The sequence below is a fragment of the Emydura macquarii genome, unplaced genomic scaffold, assembly GCF_026122565.2.
Source record: "Emydura macquarii macquarii isolate MOO-44397 ecotype Brisbane River unplaced genomic scaffold, CSIRO-AGI_Emac_v2 contig_1713, whole genome shotgun sequence".
Classification (NCBI taxonomy): Eukaryota; Metazoa; Chordata; order Testudines; family Chelidae; genus Emydura; species Emydura macquarii.
In genome coordinates this window covers 94935-112515 of record NW_027131850.1, presented here as the reverse complement: position 1 = coordinate 112515, position 17581 = coordinate 94935, and the positions used below count along the sequence as shown (strand labels likewise).

The following is a 17581-nucleotide window of genomic DNA, read 5'->3' as shown; positions in this document are numbered from 1 at the left end:
ACTCTTATGGTGGTGGAAAGGCCGAAGGGTAGCACTGTGTATTAATAATGATTGGTTCCTACAGTGAACCTGAGGAATCTTTTGTGAGCGGGATGAATAGAAACATACGCATCTTGGAGGTCAAGGGCTGCAAACCAGTCCCCCTGTTCCAGTGCCGGAATTATGATAGACAAAGTGACCATCCTGAATCTTTGTACTTTTATGCATTTGTTCAGCTTTCTAAGATCTAAGATTGGTTTCAACCTCCATTCTTCTTCTGAGTCAGGAAATACAGGGAGTAAAAACCGCTGCCCCTGTGTTGGGAGGGAACATGTTCTATAGCACCTTTTTGTAGTAAATGTTCGACTTCTTGTCTCAATAGGTGCTCGTGAGATGGGTCCCTGAAGAAGGATGGGAAAGGCGGGTGGGGGGTAGGTGTGGCGAGATTGTCAGATCTGGATACGCTATCTCCAAGACCCATTTGTCTGTCGTGATGTTCACCAAAGATGGACAGAAAGGGCGTAAGACAATGGTTGAAGAGGATGGTGTTTTTCTGTGGTTCTGGAAGCTGGGGGAGGTCGGGCAGACCCTCAACCTAAACCTCAAAACTGAGGTTTGGAGGGGGCAGCGTGGATGTTGATAGCTGCTGATTCGATTGCCTACATTGTTGATTTCATTGTCTGCTATGTGACGAATCGTATCTCCTGTGTTGTGGATGGTATTGGTACCGGGAATTGTATGGCTGATATCTAAAAGGCTTTCTTCTTGCAGTAGGTGTGTAGATGCCCAGGATGCAGCACGTGGCACAAGAATCCTTCATGGTGTGCATCACGTCATCGGTCTTCTCCACAAACAACATTTTCTTATTGAATGGGAGGTCCCTGATAGTGGTCTGGAGTTGCCTGAGCAGAGCTGCTGAATGTAGACACGAAGCTCTATACATGAGCACTGCTGTTTCCACTGTCCGGGTGGCTGTATAGGCATGTATCGGGGGAGGCTTGTAGAGCCATCCTTGCGACCAATCAACCCACCTTTATCATGGACTGAAATTGTTCTCTCTTGTTCTCTGGGATATGTTCAATAAATTCTGATAATTTCCCATAGTTGTTGTGGTCATAATTCGCTAGCAGTGCTGCATAATTTGCAATTCTCAATTGCAGGGGTGCAGAAGTATATACCTTTCTCCCAAGTAAGTCAAGTCTCTTATCCTCCTTGTCTTGAGGTGTGGACTTGTGGTATTGCTGTTTATTCCTCTGGTTGGCAGCTTCTACAACAAGGGAGTTCAGTGGTGGGCGGGTGAAAAGGTAGTCTGTGCCCTTGGCAGAGACATAATATTTTTTGTCGGCTCATTTACAGGTGGGAGAGATGGTAACCAGTATTTGCCAGATGTCATTGGCAGGCTCCATCAGGCCGTCATCCATAGGTAGGGCGATTTTCGAAGAGGCCAAAGGTTTGTAAATTTTTAGGAGCTTATGATGTGACTCAGCTACTTCTTGGAATAGGATCTCTAAACTGTCGGCCACTCTTTTGAATAAGTCCTGAAATTGTTGAATGTCATTAGCGGTGGTGGGCGGTGGAGGGACTATGGCCTCATCCAGGGAGGAGGATGAATTGTGAGGGGGTAATGTTGTTTCCCTTGTATGCTCCCCTCCATAATCTCTGATGGCTCAGGCTCAGTTGCTGTTGGGGCGGACTTGTGTGGTGATCTGGATCTACACCTACAAGAGGTGGATGGTCTGATGAAGGAAGCAGAATAAAAAGGACCACGTCCCATCTTGACCACTGCATATGGTAAGGCACAGGTGGACCAAGCCATTGGTGTGGCAGCATTTTGGAGTGTGGATGCCATCTGACAACCTGCCCCTTAGGAGAGGACAGCTGGAAGAGAATGTTGCCTATTCCCCATCGTAGTCCTCATCATTTGAGAAAGATATAGGGGAGATGGGCTCACCCTGAGAAAAATGTGCAGGAGATGTATCTGTGCCATACAGTGGAGATATAGGGGAGGATGTTAGAAATTCCTCCTCCTGCTCATAGTGTCTGCGCTTCTCTGTATGTTTCTACGGTGCTGATGCCGATACCACTGCCGGGATCATCTCGGTTCAGAAGAGGTCGTCGGTGCCAGGATGTGTGATTCGGCAGTTGGCGGTGCCAAGACTCTGGTTGGCACCGATATTTCTGATGGTGCCAATGTCAAGCACGTTTTCGACGTTTTGTGGACCGTTGGCTGAGGCTGTGCCGTGTGCTGGTGGAGGTGCCCCAATTTATCTTTTTGCTCCATACCAGAGTGAGAGGGGTCTTTAGTGTACCCAAGGAACCAGTAGCCTCTTTGGTACTCGGTCATTTAGCACCAGGGACAGTGATTTTCTTTTCTTGTGCTCAGTTCCAGGTGAAGTTAAATGGCTTTTCCTGCTGGCCTTGTGTTGCGAGACTGGGTTTTTCCTGACCACGGTGAGAAGCAGGTCTAAGAGATCTCTCCATTAGAATTAGCTTCAATTGGAAGTCTCTGTCCTATCTGGCTCTAGACTTTAAATTTTTGTAGTGGGGACATTTCTGTGATATATGACCCTCTCTCAGGTATCTCATGCATTCAGCATGCCCATCAGACGCTAGCATTGCGTCCCTGCGTAAGGAGTAGCATTTGAAACTGGGCAAGCCCACAAGATGTCTGTATTGGTAAGGTAAAAACTAAGTAGCCTAAGGGCAAGTATAACTTTTTTTTTAAACAGATAACTAGGGTAAACTAAGTTAAAACTGAGGGGAAAACTGACTAAATGTCTATAAGGATATTTTGGACCAACTGTGAGGAACTGCTAGAGGCTATGTCTTTGATCGCAGACGGTTAAGAAGGAACTGAGGGGGGCCGGGCCATGTGTGCCAAAAAGGGTGCCAATGGTGCTGCAAGACCACTACATTGCATGGGTGACCCAGAGGAGCACTAATAGCAAAAATCTCCGATCAACAACATGCCAACACCTAAAGTGGACACTCCTCGAACAAGAACTACAATCTTGTCCTCTATCACAGCCAAAATAAAGAGCTGAAAATGCAAACATTTTCATTACAGCCTCTCTGTTGGAAAGAGCAAGCGGGCTGTTTTACTTAAAACCATGAACATATGTACTGTGCACTAATATCAAAATTTTCAAACTTGGATGTCTAGAATTATAGGCTCTGTGACAGGGCACTGTTCGTAGCTATAAACTGAGCCCTCTGGAAGCCAGCACCTCGGTCACTTAGAACACCCAGATCATCAGATGTAATTAGAATAGGGGAGATTTAGGTAGTTTGGGTTTGGAAGAGTAGAAGATATCACCTGCACCTGTAGGGTGAATCCCTAATAAAGGAACAAGTATTTATAATTCACAAAATTATTCAAAATTCACAAAATAATTAATATTGGTATACATAATTATGCTTTAAATTTTTTAATAAAAAAAATTAAGTCCTTTTTATTTTTCAATATAATCATGAAGACGTAGCTCACAGGAAAGCATTAATGGAAAAAATTGCCTTACCTTGTGCAGGTGTTCAAGAGCCAGTACAATTTCTCCGATGTATATCTGCACCTCATTTTCTGTAAACCTCTCTCTTTGAGAAAGGTGAGTAAAAAGTTCTCCTCCATTTATATAGTCTATAAAGTAAAGCAGATAATACAGTAATTTCACTTTATTTTTAAATCTTTTTTTAAAATTACTTTTCACATGTATATTAGTATTTCTTGAAAAAAACAAATGTTCTGGACTAGATGCCTTTATTGTATTTTAATAATATTTTATATATACATACACAGCTTTTTATACATATACATGCACCACTTGAAATCCCTTGAGGAAGGAATATGAGAAAATTTATAAAGTTTCAAATCGGAGGACAAAAATAAAAGTTTCCCTTAGGTAGATTTTTCACACAGCAGCTCAGTAATAGTAAAAACCTAGTTATCTCACATGTAATGTAAATTACAAAGAATTTTATTTTTAAAGAGTCAGTCTTTCATTTATTTACCAAGAGGCTTAGAAAAGGAATATGGCATATGAACTACAAACATCACATTTGTGCACACTTACAAAAAATGGAAGAAGAACAAAGGGGCAGAATCTTCAGTTAACTTTGTGGTAGTTAAAGGCTTATGTTCTTTTGTGGCTCTAGCTCCTAGTGCCTTGAAGGACCTCTTTGGGTTCCAGGGTATCTATATAAGAACACTCCTTCCCTCCCCCCAATTTTCCAGATATTTGCCAGAGAAGGACTCAAGACAATAGAGGCTAGAGAGAGGAAATATAGCTCTGTAGGTATCTGGAAAAATCAACCAAAGATAAATGTTTCATAAAGCTGTTTCTGCCTTCCTAAAACTATCTTCAGAACCCCACCACCACTCTTGGAGAATAGTGAACAGTAATTATCATAGAGATGACCTGATACAATGACAGAAATCAAAAGACTGCCCTACCAAAATCATCTGACCTAGTAAAGATGAGGGGGAAAAATGAAGGTTACTTGTAACCGGACTCCAATTCTTAGCATAAAAAACAAAAAACTTAATTCTACTTAAATAATAGGTTAGAACTCTTATCATGCATCTGAGAACTGTCCCTGCTGTGACATTCTGCCAACATAATGCTCTTCCCTGCTACAGGCATGGGCACTGGGCAGACTGAAGAATGCACCAGTCTGACTTCTTCAGCACATAACTGTGAAGAACGAGCACCCCCTTTCTTGTTGATGTAACACACAGTGGTTGTATTGTTCATTGCTTGGGGAAGGAAAGATCAAATGAATGGTTCTCAACTCCAACACATTTATAAGCAAACTCTTTTCCTCAGAAGCCCAGTGGTCCTGAATTGTAAAATGACTCAAATGCATTCCCCATCCATTGTGCAATGTATCTGAAGATATCAAGACCAACGGTGAAGGGGGATTGAAAAGGATGTCCCTGAGGACATCTGATTTGTCCATCAACCACATCAATAAATTGAGAACATCTTGAGGAAAAATGACAAACATCTGAAGGCTGTCTAGACCAGATATGTAAAACTTGAGACATCCAGTGCTGCCTCAGCCTCATCTTGAGGCAAGCAAACAGAGTTATGTAAGTGGCAGCTGCCAACAAACTCATGGGACCCAGAAAGACCACTTTCTGAGTTTGACAGGTTTGGCTTTTCCAAAATAGAACTGCTCTATTTTCAGAAACCTATTGAGAGAAAAGCTTTCGCTCCTACTCAGTTCAATACACAGCCTATGAAAAGAATTCTCTGGGTTGGGTAAAGATTTGATTTCTTGGAGTTCTGAAATAGACCCAGATCCAAAAGAAGAGGTGGTTGTAAAACTGCTATGAAGTAACAGATCTTTGTGTGTAGTTGCCTTTAGCAACCAAGTGGCCAAATATAGGTCAAAAACAATACCCTACTTTCTCAGATGTTCCACTACCACAGAAATGTACTTTAGCGCTGCGCTCAGGCCTAATGGGAAGACTTTATACAAGAAATGCTATGTACTAATATAAAAACAAGGATATTGCTAATGACTCTGAAGGACAGAAATATGAAAATGTGTCCTTTAAATTGAGAGTCGCAAACCAACCCATAGTTGTAAGCAAGGGAATTATGGGTGCTCAGGGTTCACACATGAAGACAGAATATCTGAATGTATCGTTCTATTTTCTTATATCTAAAATTGTACAAAAACCCTCATCTTTTTTCTGTGCCAGGAAATATCTTAAATAAAACCCCCGACTTCACAAATGTTTGGGTACATCCTGAAGAGCCCCTGTCAGGACCAGTTTCCATACTTCTGAAAGTAGAATAGCATTGTGAGTAGGTCCTCTGAAATAAGAAGGGTAGAGGGAAGTGAAAGGGGGCAATTTTTCAAAATGAACGGCAAAGCCCCTTTTTTTTTTTTTTTTTTTTTTTTCAAAACACTATTTCTATGACCCACTTGTCCAATGTAATAAGCCTCCAAACGTTCATAAAAGAAGGAACAGATCCTCATTTATTGGCCAAAAGACACTCAATCTTCACATCACATCTGAAACATGGTGTTCAAGAGGAAGGAGCAGGCTGTTTTTGTGACCCAGTGATGCAGCAGTGGATCTAGTTTCCTTCAATTTTAAATTTTGAACAGTTCATTGGTCTTTAATTCTAGTATCCAGAGCCAGTGAAGAGGAACATGGTCAGCGATGGCTCCTTAATGCAAAGTGAATATATTCATTCATATGATTATATCATATTCACACAAATAAAAGTTCCTTCCCGAATATTCAAGGAAACAAAATCAGTTTGCTTGAAATTTTGAAGAAAAGCAAATAGATGAAATGCAATCATGGTCAAATCAAGAAGTGAGTCAAAATTCCTTAAATGTTCAAGAAAATGTATTTCCATTATTTGTACCTGTCTTCTCAGGTTTCTCACGGCCATAAAGAATTATGGCACAGGGGAGACACTGATAAAAACAAAAAACAAACAAAAAACACGTGAGCAGAGTATTGAAGCTGAAATACAAAAACCACGAAGTCTGAGATTCACAAAACCCTGCTTAGCTGCCACCAAACCTTGTAGGCACCTAAACTCACTTGATGAGTAAATTTTTGTGGTAAAAGTTCCCTAGGCACCAATGTTTCTGCCTGTGCACATACAGACTGTTGCCCCACACTAAGTCCTGGGTGCCTAAGTACCACTGCAATGCACGAACCAGAGGAAGATAGGCATTACTCTGCCTAAGTCACCTTTGTGACCCAATGTGGCAAGTGTGCTCAGCGTTCACATACTGAATCAGGCCTTATAGATGAACTCACACAAAAGGGGAAGGAAGAAAGACAACAGAATATTAAATAGGAAATAATAATCATCATATACTTTAAAAATGATAACCACTTACCTAAAATTAGATGAAGTTTTGTGTCTGTCTGAAAAGCATAGTGTAATGTGACCAAAAATGGTGATTGCCTAATATGTTCCAGTACTTGTCGTTCTGTCCTTGTGTGCTCAGTTGTTTTGGCTTTTTGAATTATTGTGGCTTTCTTCAATACTTTCATGGCATACAGCTTTCCAGTATCATGGCCACTTACTTTCCTCACTAGAAAAACTTTTCCATACGCTTATGGGGAGAAAGGAAATTGAAATGTACAATAAATCAACAAGAAATAGCAGGTGATTAAATTGATCATCTGGTCAAATATACATATACTCTACAAAAATATGTTTTTAAAAAGCAAACCATTTTCTGTGCGGTTTCTTGCAAAGCACTTTGATAGGTTTCTTCAGCCCCACATTAAAAACTGAATAAATGCGAAAATGTTTTGGGCCAGATTCTGCCTTCCATTACATAACACCTTTCAAGTAAGTAGAATTATACCAGCAGAAAACAAGTATATCAGAAAAAAGACTCAAGCCTTCCCCTATTTCAGGTGGGGCTGATAGCACCGTAAGGTTGCCCCTTACATGACATTATAACATTTGTTTTCACTTGCTAATAACAGTGCCAAACTTTAACCATCTGTGATTAAATTTTCCCAGCCAGCTGGCCTGTCTCAGGCTAAATATTTCTGAACATTTCAGCCAAAATGGTTCAGCTTTTTAAGAGAACAAGGAAAGGGAATAAATACATTGTTCTGGCCACAGTTAAAAATTCTGTCAAGGTTTTCTTTGAACAAGTAGTTTTATTTAACTACTGAAAAACAAATTTAAAATGGTGGTTCTGTGCATTTTTAGCTGAATTCCAATTTTCATTTTAATAGATTTTAATCTTGTTTTGCATTTGTGTCTTTAGTTATTTTTCTAAGGAAAGATTGTTTCTCATTGCTTGACAATCAGTAGAATATATGTTGATTTCAACCACGCTATATATTTGCCTGTACTTTTGCCTGGGCTGCATTCATCCCCAGAGAATTAGTGCCTCCACACTTTAGATTTTAGACGATGTCTAGCCTTCTATCTGGATAAGACTAAATCCTTTTGGGCTTCACCTTGTCTGTTTATATTGCATGCAGACTGTATAAAGGAACAAGAAATCTCTTCACAGACGCTCTCCAAGTGGATAATGTCCTGTATCAAAATTGCATACGAAATAGCTGCAGCTGTCCCCTCCCAATGGTACAGGCTCATTCTACGAGAGCACAAGCTATGCCAATAGCTTTCTTAATGATACCTCAATATTGGATACAGACTTTTACAAAATATTGTGTCATTCTTATGGCATCCAGAGCAGATGTATACTTTGGGAAGGTGATCCTGCAGTTCTTTTTTAAATAGACTCCGAGCCCCACCTCCTGTGGGTACTGCTTGTGAGTGACCTAAATGGAATACAAGTTTGCATTTACTTGAAGAAGAAATTATTACTAACTGTGGTTATTTGATATGTGATGCAGACTTGGATTCCACAACCCACTCTCCATCTTCTCAGCATCGAAGTTTAGTCTCTGGGTATTTGGTGTAAAACAATTGAGGGGAGTCAGGGCAGCATTGCCTCATATAGAATACACATCTGCATCACAGCTGGAAGAACCATAGTTACAGCAGATAACTTTCTTTAGTTTTGGTTTTCAGTTGGAATGTATTGATATTAGTTGCTACTATGAATTCTTGAGTTACCTAACAGATTTGGTATCCATAGGAAGTCACAGTAGGTTTTATTTTGTCATTTTTAATTTACTAGTTATAATAAACCACCAGGGTTTAGTCTGTACACTTTTCAATGTTTTATCATAACTGAAATTTGGGTTTTTATGGATTTTTGGTGCAACTATTTTGGGATAATCAGTGTGCATTTGTGCATCTTTTTTGTTGATGGATCCCCACCTAAACGTTTCTACCTCAGAAATAATTTTGGTAAGATCCGTACTGAGATCTACATAGTAGAATCTAAGGACAGAATATGGATTTTGGTCATGAAATTGAACTGCAGAAAATGTGACTAAAATATATTTCTGTATAATGAAAATTAGTTGGACTGAAATCAGAGATTATCAGGTGGCAATACTCTTACAGCAAGCCTCATCTTTGTCAGGGAATGAACTATCAGTTTACAGCCATCATTCAAGGTAGTAGTTCAAATGGACTTTAGGGACATGGTGGTACAGAAAGATTCTAATTTTGGTTAGTCTAGTGTACCTCAAGAGTAATTTCACTGGTTTAAATGGTGTTACTCTGGATTAATGTCCATTAATTAATGGACTGATGTAACTCAGATCAGAATTCGGTCTAGTGTCTTCAATCTTATGACTGCCGCTGGTTACTAAAGAATCAGTTTATTCGCCGATTACTCTTTATATTGCTGTTTAAGTGATATTAAGTGCAATTTGCAAGCCATTTCTAAAATTTACATTTGATTATCAGCTAATTTGTTTTATAAGCAGCGTTTATAATCATAATTGCTACCCTAAAGCTTCATAGTGATTCAGCTTCATAGCATGGCATCTGTACACCATCCAGGTTTCACATGCATCTATCAGAGCTGACAACACTATGGCTTTGTAGACCTTCAGTTTGTTTACTGACTCATGCCTCTGTGCTCCCATATATTTCCATGTAGTCTGCCGAAGTCCACACTTGCTTTGGCAATTCTAGCATTGATTTTATCATTGATGTGAACTGCACTTGACAGTGTACTGACAAGGTAAATGAATTTGTCCACTGCTGGAAATTTGGGCCATTTACTGTGATAGTAGATTCTAAGTATGGCTTTCCTGGTGCAGGCTGGTACATCACTTCTGTCTTCTTGATGTTGATTGTGAAACCAAAGTTGTCATAAGATGAAGAGAAATAATCCATACTCCACCACGTCAGACTCAGATCTGGCATTCAGTGAACAGTTATCAGCAAACAAGATCAGAACAGTCATTTCCTGTACCTACGTCTTCGCCTGTAGTCTCCTCAAATTGAAGAAAAGGGAATAGCATGTAAATTCCCAATGACCTCAACATAGCCCGTAAGTGTTTGAGACTGAAGTTTTTCATCACTCTGCTGTGAGAAATGGATCAGGTCCTCAAAAGGGAGATCCTGAGTAGTCTACTGGACCTCATGCGGAAGATCCAAATGATTGAAGTCATGAACACCTGCACACTGTTACTACAGATGCCATAGTTTTGGGGTGCCAAATCTGCCCCATCCAATGCATCTTGGAGAGAGGTCCTAGCTACAAGCTTGCCCTTTTCCAATATGGCTAGAAACACTTGTATGGCATCCTTTGGTAATTTGTCCATATACTTAAGAACATTGTCCCAGAGGGAGAAATCACATCTAACCAGCAACACTTGCTGGTCCAATACCCAAAAATGCAGGCTAGCATCTACAATAAATCTTTCTACAGAAAAGGTAGAGTCTCTACCTCTTTTGTCTTTGGAGTAGAAGAAGATTGCTGCTGATACTCCCTTTCATTTGCTGCCAAGATAACCCAGGAGTCCAGGGAGGCATGGGGGTAGATACATTCATATACACAAGAAGGAACAAAGGTACCTCCACCCAGGCCCCTTGGCTGTTGGCAGCAGAGTTGATGGCATCTGAGAATAATTTTGTGAGACATTGTCTGTCTATCTTTGACATTTGCCTGCTAGATTGTCTAGCTTTGACATTTGCCTGCTAGATTGAAAAGCCCTCTCATCACATTTCTGTTCCCATATGTAAGTACTTAAAAACTGTGAAGAAGTCACCCCTTAACCTTTTCTTTGTTAAGCTAAACAGATTGAGCTCCTTGTATCTATCCCTATAGAGCAAAGGTTCCCAAACTTTTTCCCAAGGCCCACCTGTGCAGCTGCAATAGGCACTGCGGCTTTGACATTGTCAAAATTTTGTCAAAGCAAGACAAGTTCAGACTAGGAATCAGGGACATATTTTTAAGAATGAAAGTAATTAACCACTGAACAATTTACCGAGGATTGTGGAGGATTCTCCATCAACAGCAATTTTAAAATCAAGATTGGATAGTTTTCTAAAAGATGTGCTTTAGTTCAAACAGGAAATAATTCAGGAAATCCTATCACTTGTTTTATTCAGAAGGTCAGGCACTAGATGCTCACACTGGGTCCATCTGCCTTAAAAATCTACAAATTTATGAATCACAGCCTCCTAAGGCTCTATTATGGAGTCAGACATCATCTATCTTATCTGGAAAAGAAGTCAACGAACTCCTGCTTAGATCTTACTGATTTCCCCTCTCCCTGCTCTTTTTTCTAGAAACATTGAAAATCTAGCTACAGAAAATCTAGAGCAAGATGAGTGGAAGAAGGGAGGGTCCCCTCTGACATTTGTCCATGTTCCATGGATACTAGGACTGTGGATTTTCTCTGGAAAATGTTTTCACCTGCTCTGAGATGCTTGGTATTCAAGGCGTTTTCCGTCACCATGGGGGAAGGGAGTGTCAAGAGATCTTTCCCGGCTTCTGCATAAGGCATTAACCTAATTTCTTTTTCTACCATTTAGACTTTCCCCTCCTATTTTTACATATATTGGGATGTAGGGCATTTTGATTTCTTTGAGGAGAACGAGGAGTTTAGCAACTGCTTTTGTCTGATGGCAAGATTCCACATTGAATCTCTTGCTAATTAGTTCAAATCTGGTAGGGACCACGAGTCCTCACTATCCTACTATGGATTATCTTATGGTTTATGTAAAATGAATTAGTGATCTCAGTTCAACTGCTAGCAGTTAAATGCCCACATTAAAATCTGTTCTCACAATTGGAACTCTTTGGGAATCCCACAGAGCACAATCATTTAGTAGCCAGAGATATGAAATATCTTCTCACCACTGCAACCTTTGTTCATCCAAGTTAACATTGAAGAATAGTGTCAATACAGTGGGAAGAAGCATACTTCTGTTACTCTTGCTGAACATTTTCTATGGACAGAGAACCACAGTCTCCTGAACTATCAGCCCACCATTTTTCTCTAGCTCTAAATGTTCTTTAAAAAGTGCACACGTTCACACACTCACAAAGCTCCCCCCACCATAATAAACTCCAAAATCCAATACTGCATTTTCATTTATCTTCCTAAAAAGTAATGGTTTCTGCTTGCATGATGAAACAGACACAGCCAACACTGTGATAAAGTGTAGTTAAAAAGAATGAAGAGCCCAGTTGATGAAGATGCAAACTTTCCTGTTTTTCCAGAAACTGATCTTCATCAGCTTCTAGTGGTCTGAAGAATTTAATGAAAACTTCAAACCTATGCCTTATAACTTAGTACTAGATTTTAAATGTTTTGTTATACTATCATGTGAGTCACCACTCAACATCGTTCTATTTACCCATCTTTTCAAAAGATGCTTTTTATATTAAAAACTTTGACATGCTATAATTGTACATATTTGTTCTTTACATATCCTAGGTTGTCATTGGCTTATTTTATAGCACAACTCTCCCTAAACAATATGTTCCAATTACAACAAAACTGAGCTAGGAAACAGAACTGCATTAAAGAACATCACTTCCAAGAATCACCTTAGAAGAAAAGTCTTACCTCCTGTTCCAAGAACTTTCAAGAGTTCAAAGTTTTCAATGCCCACCTTCTCTTCATGGCCAGTCAAATTTGCTAAGAAAAAAGAAAAAAATGTAATGTCTAAATCTTCAGAGCTGTAACACATTGATACAGCAGATATTCTGACACATTGATGCACTTTGAAAAATTTTAACGGACAAAAGGGGGAAAAAAAGAACCCTAAAAGAACATTTAATATCACATACTGTACCATTTCAATTTGAAAAACTTTTAAAAAAAACTTTATATTTTTGTACATTTAAAATAAAACCAAACTACAGTCCAGGATAGTAGCTCTCAAGCTATTGTCTTTTGACTACCAGTTGTCCACAGGGTTCTTCCAGGTCATTCAAAAAATAAAAGCTTTTGAAAACAGAGTACTGGGGGCCTGAAGTGTTGGTAAAGGGGATGAGTCTGTGAAAGGATCTCTTGTACAAATGATCCACAATAAGTTACATGTGAGAAATATTTTCTCAAGCAGATGTGTTCAAATGACAAGAATATCAGATATCTAATTTAAATACATTCTAACTGAATGCACTACCAGAAATTTTATAAGTTACTACTTTATAAAGCTATCAATTTCTGTAAATACATGTAGCTCCTGTCAAAACTGGTAACAATAGTTATTTACTTTACAGTGACTCTGGTTCATCAAAATATTTTATCCACATGGATATCACTCTTTGTGTGTATGTACATGAAACTGGATTATTTTTGGCCAGCAGTATACACTTGGGCCATGCATGAGCCCTGTATGTCCTCAAGTCCCTCCCCTGAGGGCAAAAAAGGCAAGGCAGTCCCAACTGCTATTCAGTTCCTTCACCAATACAGAATCCCCAAGTCTAAAAGAATTTCACATTAGCAGAGGAGAGCAGGTCATATATCTGTGTGGACAAAACATCTTGAAGAACTACAGTTACTATAAGGTAAATGTAATGACAGGGCATGATGGCCTCTCTCTGAGACAGAAAGGGAGGGCACCCTACTTGCCCCCTGGTGGACAGAACCAGAACAGCCACACCCACCCCACTGGAAGTAGAGGGTCAGGACAAGAAGTATAAAGGGATAGCCCAACAGATCAGTTGTGCTAAAGATGCTGGAGGACGACGACGTCTCCCTGCCATCGCTGGAGCCCGAGTGCTACAGCATCAAGAACAAGGAGGAGCTGCCGGAGCTGCCTGACGCCTGGGGCACCGAGAAGTTGCCAGAGCTGCCTGACGCCTGGGGCACCAAGGAGCTGCTGGGACTACCACTTGCCATCTACCCCGAGGAGACCAACAAGAACCCCAAAAGCCAGGTACCCTATGATGAAGTGGTAGGAAGTAGTCTAGGGAAAACAGACTATAATCTGACTGTGTTGTGGCCTGATACTTGGTCAGCATGCTTTGGATGAGACACCGCTGACACAGTGGCAGGTTCCGCCACTGTTAGGGCTCTGAGCTGCCAAACGGTAGAGTCAGGTGGGCCCGCATCCACCTACCCCTTATCGTCCCTTCCCAGAGGCAGCAGTTGCTCCACTGTAGGCCAGGCGGCCTGCTTACTCACCTCTGCCCGTGAGCCCTAGACTGTATTGGGTGCTGACTCCAGCCTGGGGCTATAGACTGCTTATTTGCCCTGCCCTGCCCTGCCCAAGAACCTGGAGCCATAGACTGATACTTGCCCTGCCCTGCCTAAGGGTTAGAGACCCGAGATAGCTAATTCTCCATTTCAAAACTGTCTGTTTAGGGAAAACCATGAGGGGGCATAGCCTCCCTTCCAGACAGACAGGGAGTGACAGCCACTAACAGCACTACAGTAAATAACCATTTTTCTTCAAGTATTTATCACATAGATCCCACTGAAGGCAATTCTCTCTAAGGTGTTGGGTGCCAGGAGTCTTATTTAAACAAGTACTACAAGACTTCCCTTCCACATCAGATCTAGAGGCTGATGTTGAAAGTTGTTGATGTTGAAAGATGTTGAAAGTTCCACTGCAGAACAAAAGCCTTGAGTTCCAAGGGACACCAGGTGAGCTCCCCACTCTAGTGCTGATGCATCTGAGACCACGCTCATTGACAGTTGAGAGCGTATAAAGGGAATAAACTCGCAAACATTGAGCAGATCCAGCCACCAATTGAGGGAGAAGAGAACCCCAGGAGGTATTGTGAGTAGTGTCCAAGTGGTGGTGGTTTGGCAAATACACTGAGACCAGTCACATCTGGAGGGGCCTGAGGTGCAGCCCTTGCCTGTTGTACCTCATAAGTACATGAGGTCAGGCAACCTAAAAGCCTCGTACAGTTTCAGGCTGTTGTGATTGGATGACCCTTGAAGTGTTACCAGAGATGCAATTGACTGAAAAGATCTCTCTAGGAGGTAGACTCTGTCCTGAGTAGAGTTGAAACTGCTCCAATGAACTCTATCCTTTGTGCTGGAGTGAGGGTAGACATCTCTACGTTTATCAGAAAGCCTAGATCTTGAACATAGACTGGAGGAGTCAAATGCTGGACACTAGCTGAGATCCCTGGATCAGACCTTGACTATCCAGTGGTCTAGGTAAGGGTAGATCGGAACCCCTAATCTCCTCAGAATGGCTGCCACTACCACCATACATTTTGTGAACACCCACGGAGGTGCAGACAGGCCAAAAAGGAGGACCATGAATTGGATGCTAGCGTGGACTTGGCTGCCAAGCCAGCTGCATCTAAAGCAGTTTGTAACTAGGTCCTCACCACTGTTTTTTCCCTTGTCCAGCAAGAACTGTTACCTAGCCTCTTGTGGGAACAAGTCCTTGAACTTCTGCATGGAGTCCCACATATTAAAATCATATCTACGCCCACTGGCTAGCTATTCTGAGTTATAACCTCACAGTAGAATAAACTTTCCTACTGAACAAGTCCAATTTCTTCAAGTCCTTTGATTTTGGGGCTGCACCCTGCTGACCCTGCCTTTCTCTCTCATTGGCAGCAGATACTACCAGGGATCCTGGGGGGGGGATGATGATGATGATGTGTGTATAAGAACACATAATCCTGGGCAGGAACAAAGTATTTCCGTTTGGCCCTTTTTGATGTGGGGAGAAGGGATGGGGCGGTCTGCCACAAAGTCTTAACAGGGTCCATAATGGCCTTACTGAGAGGCAGGGCTACTTTTGACAGGCCTGCAGCAGCTAAAATGTCAATTAGGCTATGGGACGAATCTTTCACTATCTCCACCGGTATGCCCAGATTTAAGTACTTTAAGATTTAAATACTACCTCTTCAACAACTCTTGGTGAGCCTTACAGTCATCTGGAGTAGACGACTCTTCCCCCTCCTGAGACTGCCACGGCAGGGGAGGAGGAGGAGACTGCCAGCACTGGCTTTGCATACTCTTCCTCCCTTTCTGCATCAGCAGGATCCTCTTGAGCCCACCTTTCTGAGACCACCAAATAGGCACACCTGCCACAAGCTCTGGAAACTGGAGAAAAAACCCACAGGTTCCAAAAGGGCCACTGGACTGGCGTAGGTCCCTAGGGACCTTCTGGCCATGCACTCGATGGCACTCCTGTGCCCACATCCATTGAAAGGTATGCCTGGGGGAGTAGTGGGAATGACTACTCAGAAAGGAGGAGTAAGACTCTACCTCCAACTCAGAAGATGACAAGTCTCTGTCCAGTGACCATGGTGGTGCAGTTCCACTGGTGGTGGAGACTGGTGCCAAGGAGGAGATGTTCGTACCGAGGCAAGCATAGCCAGTTTCTCTTTTGATGGTACCGAAAAGCCCAGTACCGAACAATGACAGGATGCAATGGGTTCCCTCCTGATCACCAGCACTGATAATGCCGACTTTTGTACTACTAAGGTCTCTGGCAGCAGCAACTGCCTCTGGTGTGGTCAGTACCAAGACAGCGTCAGTACTGCACTGTGTTGCAGATGTAGACGGCTCATCCAGTACTGGACTCAACAGTGTCTGTGTAGGTGCCGGAATAAACGGTGCTGATTTCTGTGATACTGGATCAGAGAAGTGTCCCGGTTTAGATCTCATTCTACTCAGATCCCTATGCCCAGCAGTCTTCAATGCTGGGGATCACACCCTCTTGGCTGACTATTTCTTGTGCCTTTTCCTAGGCACTGGGGATGATGATACTGGTACAGTAGGAGGAGCACGGCTTCCCGACAACAAAGCACTCAGTGCCAAGTCTGACTGGCCTGGCTCAGATAAAGGTCTCAGTGAGCAAAAACTTCAGCCTGGCCTCCCGGTCCTTCTTCATGTAAGATTTAAAATCTCTGCAGATCTGGCAATGGTCCCCAATGTGAGTTTCTCCTAAGCACTTCAGGCAGCTTGAGTGTGGGTCGCTCCAGGGCTTGTTGCAAGAGTCATGGGCCTTAAAGCCCGGTGACTGAGGCATGCCACGGCACCAGGGAACGAACAAAAACTCCACTAAAACACAAAGTTACAGAAATTCACTAAAACTAGCTATAACTGACTACAACTAACTACGTACAGATACAAGAAAAAAAAAAAAAAAACGAGAGCTCGCCAAAGCAAGGATAGCAGTTCCAACAATCATCATGGGCAGTGAGAAGGAACTGAGTCACCTCAGCACTTTATACCAACACGCAGCAGCAGAGGGCGCTCGAGCCACCCTGATGGGTGTTACTGAGGAAAACTTTTCTGGCAATTGTGCTTGGGATGTACACACCTACAGTGGAATGCACATGTTCAAGCACTAAAAGAACAAAACAAGGTTACTTACAGTAACTGGTGTTCTTTGAGATGTGTTGCTCATGTCCATTCCATTATAGGTGAGTGCATGCCACCATGCACGGTTCCCGGAACTTTTTCCCCCTTAGCAGACCCTGTAGGGCCGGTTCTGGTGCCCTCTGGAGTCCCGCGCACATGCCATGGTATGAGGCACTGCCGGCCCTATGCCCCCTCAGTCCCTTCTTTCTGCCAACTCCAGCAGCAGGGACGAGGGGTGGGCTGGGGAATGGACATGAGCAACACATCTCAAAGAACATCAGTTATTGGTAAGTAACCTGTTTTCTTCTTCAAGTTATTGCTCATGTCCTTTCCATTATAGGTGACTAACAAGCAATACCTTGGAGGTGGGTAGGAGTTACCGGTGAGCTGCCATCAGCACGGCTCTGCCGAATCCCACGTCCTCTGTTGGGC

General features: G+C 42.1%; 1 protein-coding gene across 2 annotated transcripts in view; it reads right to left on the bottom strand.

The window, feature by feature from the left end:
* RPS6KA5 (ribosomal protein S6 kinase A5) overlaps nucleotides 1–17581 on the bottom strand; it is a 168259-nt gene that overhangs the window by 133222 nt on the left and 17456 nt on the right. For both annotated transcript variants that reach the window (XM_067556314.1, XM_067556315.1), the window contains exons 2-4: nucleotides 12428–12499; nucleotides 6850–7068; nucleotides 3498–3613 (exon numbers count right to left, since the gene is read on the bottom strand). In XM_067556314.1, coding sequence (XP_067412415.1) covers nucleotides 3498–3613; nucleotides 6850–7068; nucleotides 12428–12499 — 407 coding nt within the window. The remainder of the gene's footprint in view (nucleotides 1–3497; nucleotides 3614–6849; nucleotides 7069–12427; nucleotides 12500–17581) is intronic.